We start from the raw sequence: 12,400 nt of genomic DNA, 5'->3' as shown, positions 1-12,400 counted from the left end.
ATTTTTACTGGACACCAGGGGTGTGGATTCTCACCGCAGTGCAAGTGGAATTCTGGCCAGCTATTCGGAATTATTGTGGAGTCATGTATATGCTTTTTCAGTGATAAAGTGGGGTATATCATTTTGTTCATGGAGGATATCACACTTATGCATTAACTTTATAATGCTTAAAGACTGCAAACTGATTTGTCTGGAGTTAGGAGCATCACACAGCTATCTCTTATCTACCATCTTTTTGGGTGCTGGAGTTGATCTATTGGTGGAGGCCAAAGGAGAAAGTTAAAGAGAGAAAGTGAGATGCCCAGGAGCTTGTCTGATACTTCCAGTTATAACTGTCTTATTAGAGGTGGGGAGTCTGGCACCTTCAATTTTGTTAGACTGTACTATAGTGTCATCTTTTTTGTGTGTGTGCGTATGGGCATATATATTGTTGTTTGACTTGGTGATGTTCCATAAATAGCAGCACAAATCATAGATGGCTGAAAAATGGTGATAATGCAATTATGATATAATCACAATATTTTAGCTTTGATATATATTTTTAGCTCCTGTAGTGAGACTATACCTATTTTTTAAAAGCACGTATTTGACAAAGAGGAAGTCTAACTTTATATATTTTTATAACGTCTTTTTTTTCCTGGTTATAACAATATGATTTCCAGAATTTCTATACAGTATTATCTTCTCAAATCTTCTACTACTTTTACCACATAGACGAAGTGAGGAATTGCTGCTGCAGCATGACATTCACAAGTTATGATGGCAGTATGATCTTATTTTTGTGTGACATACTGCATTGGATGTTATTTACTGTGACACTGTAGTTAAGTTACGTGTTGTGCTCGTACAGTACTTTAATGCTGTATAAAACAGGTTATTTAGTTACTTGGCTGCTACCCAAATATATTTCCCCTTTTGATAAGGATTCTTCTTTGTTTAGTTTGATCAATGGGCCTCAAAGTTGTGTTATAAATAAATACATTGTAACTTTAGATAGGGTTTTTAAAGGTGTTTTTATAGCAGCTTAGTATAGTTCTGATTTTGCCTTTAGAGTTCTGGTTTAAAAAAAATCAATAAATATAAACAAATGCATATTAAAATCCTTCACTTTTATTTTTTTTCTTCATCTTGATAATTTAACAGTTCATTATGAAATCCTCTGTCACTGTGGTTTCATAATTTAGAAAAAAAAATATTTCTGTTGATTTGAGGGGAATGGTGTTAAGTGACTGCTTGTGACACGTGTGGCATGGAATAAATGCTTGAGTGCCCTGATTTTATTGGTCCTACTAAGAGAGAGGGGAAGCCCAACAGAGGGAGATTTGTTTCCTATCACTTTGGCTGATTAGGGGTACTCACTCATAGGTATGTCCTTCTCTTCCTCAGCTTTGTGAGTTAACGAGTGGAGGAAATGAAATTTACCCCACATTGATCTGACCATTGCCTCTACTCCTTTGATGTATCTGAATGACATAGAGGAGGGGCAATAAAAAAAAAACAGAGAAGTTCTCAAAGTTTATCCCACTGAAAGCTTCACAAATCATGCTTTTGTTACCGATAATTTTTAGCCTTATGCAGAAATAGAAATATAGATGTATTTATATTCATCTATACGTGTATTGCTGGCTTATAAGAATTAACTAGGGAGACTACAGTATATGTCTAACCTTATCCACACAATAGAAATATAGATGGATTTATAAAGTCTATAAAAGTATTGCTGGCTTATAAGAATTAATATAATAATATGGCAAAACTATTATTTAAGGAATAGAATGTGTAGATATGGGATCCAATAAGAAACACATTTACGGATGCATTCCTGGTTTATGAGAGTTTCTGACACGATAGAGAGTCTTCAATTATATAAACAGTAATTTATTAGAACAGCAACAAAATATAACACGTTCACGGTAATACTATATATACTTCCTTCTAAGGTTTGTACTTATTACAGGCCTAACAATACAATACATTTAATCTTATCTAAACATACATTGATATAAATATATATAAATATATACACACACATATATATACACATTTACAAGTGCACAAGAATTATGATCATAATTACCTTCTCTGAACTCTCCCTTATCAGGGTGTGAAGTAAACAAACCTTTTGTTTGTCAATTTCCCTCACTTCTTGCATTTTACTGGAATGTTTATCCAGGTGCAGATCCAGTATCTACTTCAAAAGACAGTTTATTATTCCTGTTCCACAGAAACAATTCTCTTGGGTAAAACGTTTGACAAGTTCTGAAAAATTCCCAAATGAGGAACATCCGCCTTTTCACAATCCCAGATTTCCTTAATGTAATCTAACTGCTCATTGAATGATTTCTGTCTTTTTACCAGTTTTTTGGTATTTGTCATTTGTGTATACAGTAGCTGATGGCTCTGATCCTATTAGAATATGATTCTCCATAAGCCCTGTTGTATGCAATATGCTGATATATGTTGTAATATTTTCTTTCATATATATACAGTGTGTGTGCGTGTGTGTATATATATATATATATGTGTGTGTGTGTTTCTCATATATAAATTGACTATACTGTATAATTTATTAATACATTCACTGCATAAGTGTTAATGTGGCTTGAAACACATACTGTAGGAAAATCCTAATCGAACATCATAAAATGGAAACTTCTGTGTTAGAACATTGTGCATTTATTAACACCCTAAATCCATGTACTCCTGTCTTTTAGGTTATATCACAGCTGCGGATTCTTAGCAGGTTGGTGACTGCTGGTTCCAAGTTTGACAGGGAGTTGTGGGCTAATGAGCTATCTCCTGTCCTTAGTCTATGGAAGAAACTGAATCAGGTAAGATCATAGTAATTGAAAATAATTAGACAGAAACATCTGAAGATATTTTTTTTAATGTATTGAAATGTCTCTAGTAGTAATCAGAAAAGGCAGTTTTCATAGAAATGAGATGAGCACTCTTTAAGTAGGTGGTGAAATCCTATAGAAATACATGTCTATTACTGTATATCATTAGAACTCGGACAAAAGTGTAATCTTGTAAATCCTAAATAAGACAGTGTTTTCCTTTATATCAAGGCTTATTGTTTTTAGATTTAACACACTATTCATTTAGATACTGCCAATGTTGTTGTCTCATCTATCTTAGTTGACTTTATTTACATTTAGGCACTGTTCTTGGTGGTGGTTAATATTAATCTGACAAACAAGATCTATTAGTGCTCAGGTACTGTATGCTGTATAGGGCCACCGACTGGGGAGGACAGCTGGAACTCCTGCCCATGGCCCAGTGAGTAAAGCTGCCAGCAACACGAAAATAAGATGTTGCATAGAGGGCCTGCAAGGAGGGTGTCTCTGCAACTGCCTGTCTGAGGCAGCATACTGTAGGCCGGTGAAAGGGAGGCTCCCCTGACAGGCACCTCCATGGGTACCCTCCAGCAGGCATATCTGCAGGCCCCATTAATCTTCCAAGGCAGCAGGTAGGATCCTCTCCTCTCACCCTTCACTCATATCTTCTTCCCCGATCTCTATCTCCCCCTCTATCCTTCCCCCCTATCTCTTTCACCCACCCTTTCATTCCCCTCACCATCTCTCTCACGTCTCCCCACAAACCCGCTTCCCCCCCTCCTGGATGGACCACATCCATAAAGATTGTTTGAAAAGAAAAAATGAAAGGCACACGCTCTATGATAAAAATAACAAAAAAAAAATGTTCTTTAAACCATAAAAAGACTGCTCACTTAATCACACAAACGTAATTGACTCACAATGATTTTGACAAAGCAACAAGTGATTGCGGGGCTGCCACAGAAGCTCTTATTTCCTTAAGGCCTCGTTTATAGTAGAGCCGGCAGTGCACGCGTCGTAACAGCTCTATGCGACGGAGGCATGGCCATGACTTCATACGAGAGCGGTTCGCCCTCATTGGCTGAACCGCCCATGTGACGTGGCCGTCGCACGGCAAGATTAATTTCAGATGTCTGTTGAATATTTTCGCCCTTGAAAGTGTCGGGCACGGTCGCACGCACTATCTGGGCGCTCAATTGAAAACAACCATTATTTTTAACAAAATGACAATAGGTTGAGCGCTTAGTATATGTTTAGTTTAATTTTGTTTTCACTGTTTTGGTGCGTGCCGAAAGTATAATTACGACCAAAGAGAATTGAGCTACTAAATAGCAAACTCTCCCAAAAGGTTAGGCGCGCGCGTGCACGCATGCCTGTCGTCTGAGTGATTTGTGGACTCCGTTCACGCGTGCGATGGGGAGGCGTGGCCGTGATGTCAACAGGCTAGTTCGCCCTCATCTGTTGAAACACTCACATAACACTGCCGTTGCGCGAAAAATAAAAAAAAGTCTCTTCAAAATCCTGCCGAGCGCGTCGCATAGCGCACAGCATGGCCGGACTGGTGCACTTAAATTAATTTGTTCATGCCACACGCTTTCGGGTGCACTATGTCCGCACCCTTATTCTTGGCCATTGATGTTGCCAAATTACTGTACTTAAATATGCTGCATATACAGAGAAGGGTACAACTTTTAATGGGTGATTGTGTTCAGACCCATTAATTCTTGATGTGCCTTCTAACCAGTTACTGAAAGAAGCAGTGTCAAAGGAGCACTCTGTAATATGTGTTATTGTGCTGCCCAGAGTTTATTTTTTTTTTACATTTTAATTAAATGGTCTTCTCTGATAAACACATCATACAGTAGCATCAAAAATAGCAGAAACTGTTGCAATGTTGTGTGCTTTCAATGTGTTCTCTAAAGTGGAACTACACCTTTCTTGTGATAGGTGTCATACAGCATGAGCTGAATATGGGTGTGTGTTTTTATTTCATGATTGTGTAGGTCAGTCATATAATTCTGAATATCTGAGGAGAGTTGTAGCAGTTGTGCATATCTGTTGTGATTCTTCATCATCTTTGTGTAAAACCTCTACGCCAGGCCAGCACAGACCTATTTGTGTGGCCCCTCTTCTGTGTCTTTGTGTTGGTGTAGGTCATGGGTGCGCAAACCTTTCCCCCTGCGCACCCCTGCCTGCTCACGTGCCCCCCCCCCTTACCTTATCTTTGGCCGTGGGGCCATGGCAACGCGTCGCCCAAGACAAGGTAAGGGAAGTTGCAGAGGCCTTGCACAATCTCCCGGCATTTAATTTAAATGTCTTCGGGTAGAGTGTAGGGCCTCTGTAACCACTGCGCCCCCCAGTTTGCCCACCCCTGGTGTAGGTAATGCTCAGCGGTTCGGTTACCTTATTCCTCTGGGTGCTGGACTTTGTGCAGGGCTGCTGTGGTGACAAATCATAAGAGTGGGTGTCAGGAACTTTTCTATTGATTTATTTGAACACGGCAAAGCAATCCTTAGATATCAACAGGACTAGTTTTCAGGCAGATACCCGGTAACTGCTTGTTACATCATAGACATATGTGAACATACATCCACCACAATAGGTAATCTGAGCAGGAGTCATCTCTTTTTCAAGCTTTCCACCTTACTACTGGGAACAGAACAAGGGCCTTCCCTAAATAATTCCCTAACAATACCTCCAGTTTCCCCTTGATGAGAACCTGTAACAAAGACTCAAGGCTCTGTTGTGGTAGGGACCAGTTCCCACAGACTATATATAGGCCTCTTACGCTGGGATACTTTCCTGCTTTACAAAACAAGAAAGATGGAACTTACCCTGAACTACAGAACTATTAGACCCTGAGGTACTTACTCCTCACATGGGTCCACTAAGATCTGAGGGGGAAATGTTCCAACCCTAGCTTATATATTTCAAGTGACATCACTATACTTACCCCTGCAACGGCACAATAAAGCAAGGCTCAGCCTATGCTGAACCACCTTCCATCTGGTGACCCTTCCTGCACATTCTGGAAACAGGGAGTGGCCGGGCACCTGTCTGTGACTTGCAACATTATACTGGCAACATTATACTAAAGGTCTGCACAAGGATAGGAAACAGGAACCCACTAAAATAACTTAGCATACCACCAATGATGCTACACGTGTTTTCTCGGAGTTTATATAGGGAGAAGGGCTGTATGCGGAATATATTAACGCTATACAACTAAAAGATAATAAGATATGAAGTGCAGAACATTTTTTTTAGAAACATCCTTTTTGTGCAACATCATAAAGTATAAGGGTTTCTTCCTCCTTAGCTATGCCTTTTTCTTATTACCATAAAATGCATACTATATCAAAATATAATATCACATTTAAATGTACATCTTTTTTTCTCTCCCAGAGTTGCATACAGTATGTTTGAATTCTTCGAAAGCTTTTTCACATAAAAATGTTAAGGAAAATATAAAATAGCATTTATTTTTTTACAGAAGATAACATGGAATTCAGTATGGGTATATTGAAGGTAAATCATAAGTAAATAATTTATTTCGGAAATGTTGAGAAGTTTATTTCAGAGGTTTTGAATTTGGAGTTGAGTACTGTTCAGAAAATATAGTAGAATGTGGTGGGATCCAATTCATGAAATAAATAAAGAATGTTGCATTACACTAACTTAGAGGCCCCCGTCACTCCTCCGCCACGCCCCCCCCGGTCTCTGCTCCTGCAGTGAGCTGCAGACCGGGGAATCGCCGGAACGCAAAGCCAAAAGCGCGGGCGCGCATTAGAGCGACGTGACCGGGGCCTTAGCCTTAGGCACTTGCCTGTCTGCCACATGTGCCGACTGCCGCACTGCTTCTTCAGAATCCAACATCAAATGACACGTGGCGTTACCATGGTAACTCAACACCATAACGTAATTTAATGTCGCAACATCATGGTTTCCATGGCAATGAGATGCCGTGTGACATCGTTTGTTACGTCTGCGGCGTCATTTGACGCCCGATTTTGAAGGAGAAGCAGGGAGGCAGCCGGCACAGGTAAATACGTCCCTTCCTATTAGGTCCGATAGGCACTAGAGCGCGGCAAATAAAAATGGGGGCGGACATTTTTGCCGCCCCCAAGTTTTGCCGTCTTTGGCCTGGGTAATGGAAAATTTGACACTGATGGTGTCATTTTTAGTCAATTAGATAAACTTAAGTAACTGACATTCTTGAATTTAGAGTTTCTTACAATAAAGCTATACTGTACATATTAATTTTTCTTGATCACCCTGGCAGTGGGCACCTTTGGGTTAATCCCTTCTCACTCTAGGTAGGACAGGAAATAGACTTTTGCAGGTAGGCCATATAAGTCCCTCCCTCTACCTGCACCTTAGTCTTTTTCCTGTCCTCACAGCTAGGAGTAGGATTTTTTATTTTGTAAAGGACTCACCTTGTGCAGCGATCCAGGGACCTCCACCTCTCTGTTCCGGTCGACGCGCCCATGCGGGTGGCAAGACGGAGACCCCCAGGAGTCGGGGGAACCCCCAGGTACCCGATACACACGCGGGGGGGAGCAGCTGCAGCCGCGAGTCGTGTAGACGCATACTACGGCACTGGCGTTTGGAAACGCCTCAGTAAAGAAACCCCAGGAACCCGGCACAAAAAGGGGGGGGGGGTTAGCAGCTGCAGCCGCGAGCCGAAGGCTCAGATTCACAGCAATAGCGTCTGGAACGCTGCGGTAATAGGAACAGTACACGGGAGCGCGTGCGTCACGTTCCGGCCGGTGGATGTGTGCACAGACACGCAAGCCGTGCACAGACACGCAAGGCGTGCACGAGGTGTGCCGTCAGAGGAGCGACAGAGACACTGTGTGTGTTTCTGAGGAGAAAACTGCAGCATGGAACGCTCAGCAGGGAGAAGCCAAGTGCTGGATATGGAAGCTAAGATGGAGACTCCTAAAGTTTCAGTTCCCAAGACTAGGTGAGTCCTTAGTTTTAGTACTACATGGGAAGAGAGAGGATCTATATACATTAGGGTGTATACTTAGTATTTATTTTGTTTTTATTAAAATAGCTCGGTGGTTACCCTCCCGGAAGTAGAATCTTCAAAGGGTACTGGGGAATCCCTGCAACATAAGAGGAAAGTTACTAAGAAAAGTAAATGGTGCACTGCATGCGAGAAAACAGCTCTGATAGGAAAGAAGCTGTGTAAAGATTGTCTTAAAGCAGCAGCAGAGGATTCCAACGAGCAAATGAGCACTTTCCTTGGGCTAATGAAGGAGGCAGTTAAACAGAGTGTAGATGCGGCTGTTCAGCAAGCAGTTAACCCTGCGCAAAAAAGATCAAGATCCCAAACCAGTCTGGATAAGGGAAAAGGTTTTCCATCAGATGAATCTGACATAGAATGTTTTCAGGTGTCAGAGGGTGAATTGGATTCATCAGATCAGGATATTCAGGAGGAGGAATCTGAATTTGATGTAGAAATGGTGGATCCACTCATCAAAGCCATGAGACAGGCTTTAGAATTAGAAGATACTGAGGAATTGACACACAAGAAAGATAAACTCTTTGGGTCAAGACAGAGAAAAAGTAGAGTTTTTCCTATATATCAGGTGATCAAGGACCTCATTCAAGCAGAACTGGCGCGACCGGACGTAAAGTATTTACACCTAAAAGATTTGGGAAGATGTATCCATTTCCACAAGATGAGGTCAAATTTTGGGATGTCAGCCCAAAGGTGGATACTGCTATATCCAGAATAGTAAAAAAGACCACAATCCCAATAGAAGAATCTGCATCATTGAAGGACACTATGGATAGGAAGATGGATTACGTATTGAAAAAAGCATACGTCACAGCAGGAACAGCCTGCAAACCAGCCATAACAACTACATCGGCAGCAAGGGCTATGCGTGTTTGGATTGCCAACATAGAAGAGGCACTAGACAAGGGTGTAAAAAGAAGTTCTATCCTGAAGGCGCTGTCTGAAGTAAAATGGGCGACAGACTACATAGCAGAAGCTTCTTTGGATGCGGTCAAATTAGCAGCTAAATCTATGGCTTTAGCGGTATCAGCAAGAAGGGCATTATGGCTCAGATAATGGATGGCGGACACCGCGTCAAAGAATAGCTTATGCGGATTACCGTTTGAAGGTGAATTCCTGTTCGGCAACAAACTGGATGCTATAATAACGAAAGCATCAGGAGGTAAGAGTACTTTTTTGCCCCAGGAAAACAGGATCAGAAGATTCGGTTTCCAGCAGTCTAATAGAAATCAGTATAAGGAGGCAAAAACATATAGACCTGGCAGATAATTTCCAAGGCAAACAACATGGAGAGGTGGTCAGAACCGGCTTTTTCGAGGCGCCAGAGGAAGAGGATCATTTGCCAAGAACAAATTCACATGAAGGTCAAAGGGCCCAGCAGTTGCCAGTAGGAGGAAGACTGACGCAGTTTTCTGCAACATGGGCCCAAACAATACAGGACAATTGGATATTAGAAACCATTCGTCGGGGGTACAGTATAGAGTTCAAAGAAATGCCAAGAAGAAATATAGGCCTAACAACGTGTACAGTCCAAGGCAAAAAGAAGGCAAATGAATGCAGTTTTTAAAAAGTTATTACAAGCAGAAGTAATAATGAAGGTACCTCAGGAAGACAGAGGAAGTGGAATTTATTCCAGAATATTTCTAGTACAAAAACCTTCAGGAGATTACTGAGCAATCCTACACCTAAGGAAAGGGGAGGGGAAACCCCCTCTTGTGATGCTAACCAGGAGCAGACATATGCCTTATTTATAATATATCAACATCTTCATTGCATGAGACAGTTCATGAGACTCAAGAATCCAAATAGTCCAACAATAAACACACTCCCATATGCTTGCCACTAGCCTGTATAGGTAAATCTTGTGCGGTAGTCTGGGCAATGTGAAGGACTGATCACATAAATGAAGTAAATGAATTACTCACTGCTGACCTTGAGGGATATCCTGGTCCTGTCGGTGTGCTCCTACCCAGGAGTAAATGTAGAAGGTACAGGAAAAATGGCGGTGCATCTGCTGCTGCTGAAGATAAATTGTAACCGCAAACTGCAAACTGCAAACTGCAAGAAACTAGGTGCAAAAATTTATTTGGGGCATATTAAAAACAGCCAAAAGGTCACTCTGACGCATTTCACATGGTATCCCACGCTCTATCAAAGCGTGGGATACCACGTGAAATGCGTCAGAGTGACCTTTTGGCTGTTTTTAATATGCCCCAAATAAATTTTTGCACCTAGTTTCTTGCAGTTTGCAGTTTGTGGTTACAATTTATCTTCAGCAGCAGCAGATGCACCGCCGTTTTTCCTGTACCTTCTGCAAATCCTACACCTAAGAAAGGTAAATTCATTCTTGAAAATAAGAAAATTCAAGATGGTATCATTGAACCTGATCATTCAGGAGGTACAACCAGGAGACTGGATGGTGTCGATAGACTTAAGGGACGCTTATTTACATGTGCCCATATCAAAGGGACACCAAAGATTTCTAAGGTTCGCAGTGAACAAACATCATTATCAGTACACAGCACTGCCCTTCGGTCTGGCGACCTCTCCAAGGACATTTACAAAAGTTCTAGCCCCATTAGTGGCAGAAATGAGAAAAAGAGGGGTAGAAATATACCCATACCTGGACGACATCTTTGTAAAATCAAAAAGTCGGGAGAAACTAGAACAAGACCAGGAGATGGTCATAACCTTCTTGGAACAACACGGTTGGTTAATAAACAGAGACAAGAGTCACCCACTCAACTACTAAGGTTTTTGGGGGTGGAATGCGACACAGCAAAAGGAGAGGTGAGGTTGTCAGTCACAAAGAGACAAGACATAGCAATGCAAACAAAGAAACTCAGGAAAGCAACCAGAACTTCAGCAGAATAATGCATGAAGCTTCTAGGAAAATTTCTCTCAACACTAAGCGTCATAAAATGGGCAGCGCTTCATATGAGACCGTTACAAAACAATTTTTTACAACAATGGAACGGGAACCACAAAAATACAAGACAAAGTATCTGGTTACACCCACACACAAAAGAGGAATTAAAGTGGTGGCAAGATACCCGAAATCTGGGGAAAGGACGAACACTACACCCAGTAAAGTGGGAAAGAATCACAACAGATGCGAGCAACGCAGGTTGGGGTGCCCAAATGGGAGAAACACTGGTGCAAGGAACCTGGACAAACCAGGAAAAGCATTTTCCATCAAATCTGCTTGAACTAAAAGCAGTACAAAGGGCCCTGGAAGCTTTCCAATACCAAATAAAAGATGGCAATATAAAGATAAAATCGGACAACAGGTCGGTTGTAAAGTATATAGCCAAACAAGGGGGAACCAGAAGCAGAAAGCTGATGAAACTCACAACAGAAATCCTCTCTTGGGCAGAGGGCCACTTATCAGAAATTACAGCCGTACACATCCCAGGACTGGAAAATGTCACAGCAGACTTTCTAAGTCGCAACATTATACACCCAGGAGAATGGGCATTAGACACACAGGTGTTTCAAGAGCTGGTAGAGCGATGGGGTCAGCCAGACATAGATCTCATGGCGACACATCAGAACCGCAAGGTAAAGAACTACTGTGCAAGGCAGTTCCATCCAAGCGCAAAAAGCACAGATGCTCTCAGCTGCAAATGGGATTTCAAGTTGGCATACCTGTTCCCTCCAATTCCCCTAATTCCGAAAACAATCAGGAAAATAAGGGAAGACCAAGCGGAAGTGATATTGGTAGCACCATTCTGGCCAAGAAGGCCTTGGTTCATACACTTGGTAAATATGGCAGTGGATACACCATGGCACATACCAGATCGCAAAGGACTGAGCGACAGGGGCCAATATGTCATCCGAACGCCAAACAATGGTCCTTGACGGCATGGCGATTGAGCGGGAAACATTGAGACTCAAAGGTTGTTCAGACAAAACAATCCAGACCCTATTACACGCAAGAAAGGGATCCACATCAAAAGTATACCATAGAATCTGGCTTTGTTTCCGGGATTGGTGCACAAAAGAAAAACAAAATTTCTTCTCACCAAGAATTGTGTCAATAGTGGAGTTCTTGCAAAAGGGATTTGAGAAAGGTCTCAGCCTCAGCTCCTTGAAAGTACAGGTGTCTGCACTATCAGCCTTATTGGAAAGAAATCTGGCAATGGAAAGATTAATCATCCGTTTTTTGCAGGCAGTCAAAAGACTTAGACCTCAAATCAAAAACAGAGTACCGACATGGGACTTGTCACTAGTATTGGATGTACTAATGGCACCTCCGTTCGAACCTATACAAGAGATAGGGTTAAGATGGTGTAAGGAATCGGGGGCCACGTCCCTTGCGGCGTGACCCCTCCTTACCCACTACCAGTACTGCAGCGGCTGCTGACCCTCCCCCCGTCGCTACCCATGCCGCCGCCCAGTGCATACCTTGAACTCTGCCGTCGCCATCTTGGATTCTGGCACTGGTGTTACAGACCCTCAGCTGGGCTCTACTATTTCCTGGTCTCTCAGCCATTCACGAGCAGCTCCTCGACACGCCTCCGCCATGCCC

General features: G+C 42.1%; 1 protein-coding gene across 5 annotated transcripts in view; it reads left to right on the top strand.

Annotated features, from left to right (window-relative positions):
- The window catches only part of DYNC2H1 (dynein cytoplasmic 2 heavy chain 1), a 631,818-nt gene that overhangs the window by 473,054 nt on the left and 146,364 nt on the right, over positions 1 to 12,400 (top strand). For 4 of the 5 annotated variants that reach the window (XM_075592400.1, XM_075592399.1, XM_075592403.1 and 1 more), the window contains one exon: positions 2,715 to 2,831. In XM_075592400.1, coding sequence (XP_075448515.1) covers positions 2,715 to 2,831 — 117 coding nt within the window. Of the gene's footprint in view, positions 1 to 2,714; positions 2,832 to 12,400 lie in introns of those variants that run through there. The other variant, XM_075592402.1, reaches the window with a different exon arrangement.

Source organism: Ascaphus truei, chromosome 3 (assembly GCF_040206685.1).
Source record: "Ascaphus truei isolate aAscTru1 chromosome 3, aAscTru1.hap1, whole genome shotgun sequence".
NCBI lineage: Eukaryota > Metazoa > Chordata > Amphibia > Anura > Ascaphidae > Ascaphus > Ascaphus truei.
Note: the sequence above shows the minus strand (reverse complement) of the source record. Positions and strands in the feature narration are given on the sequence as shown.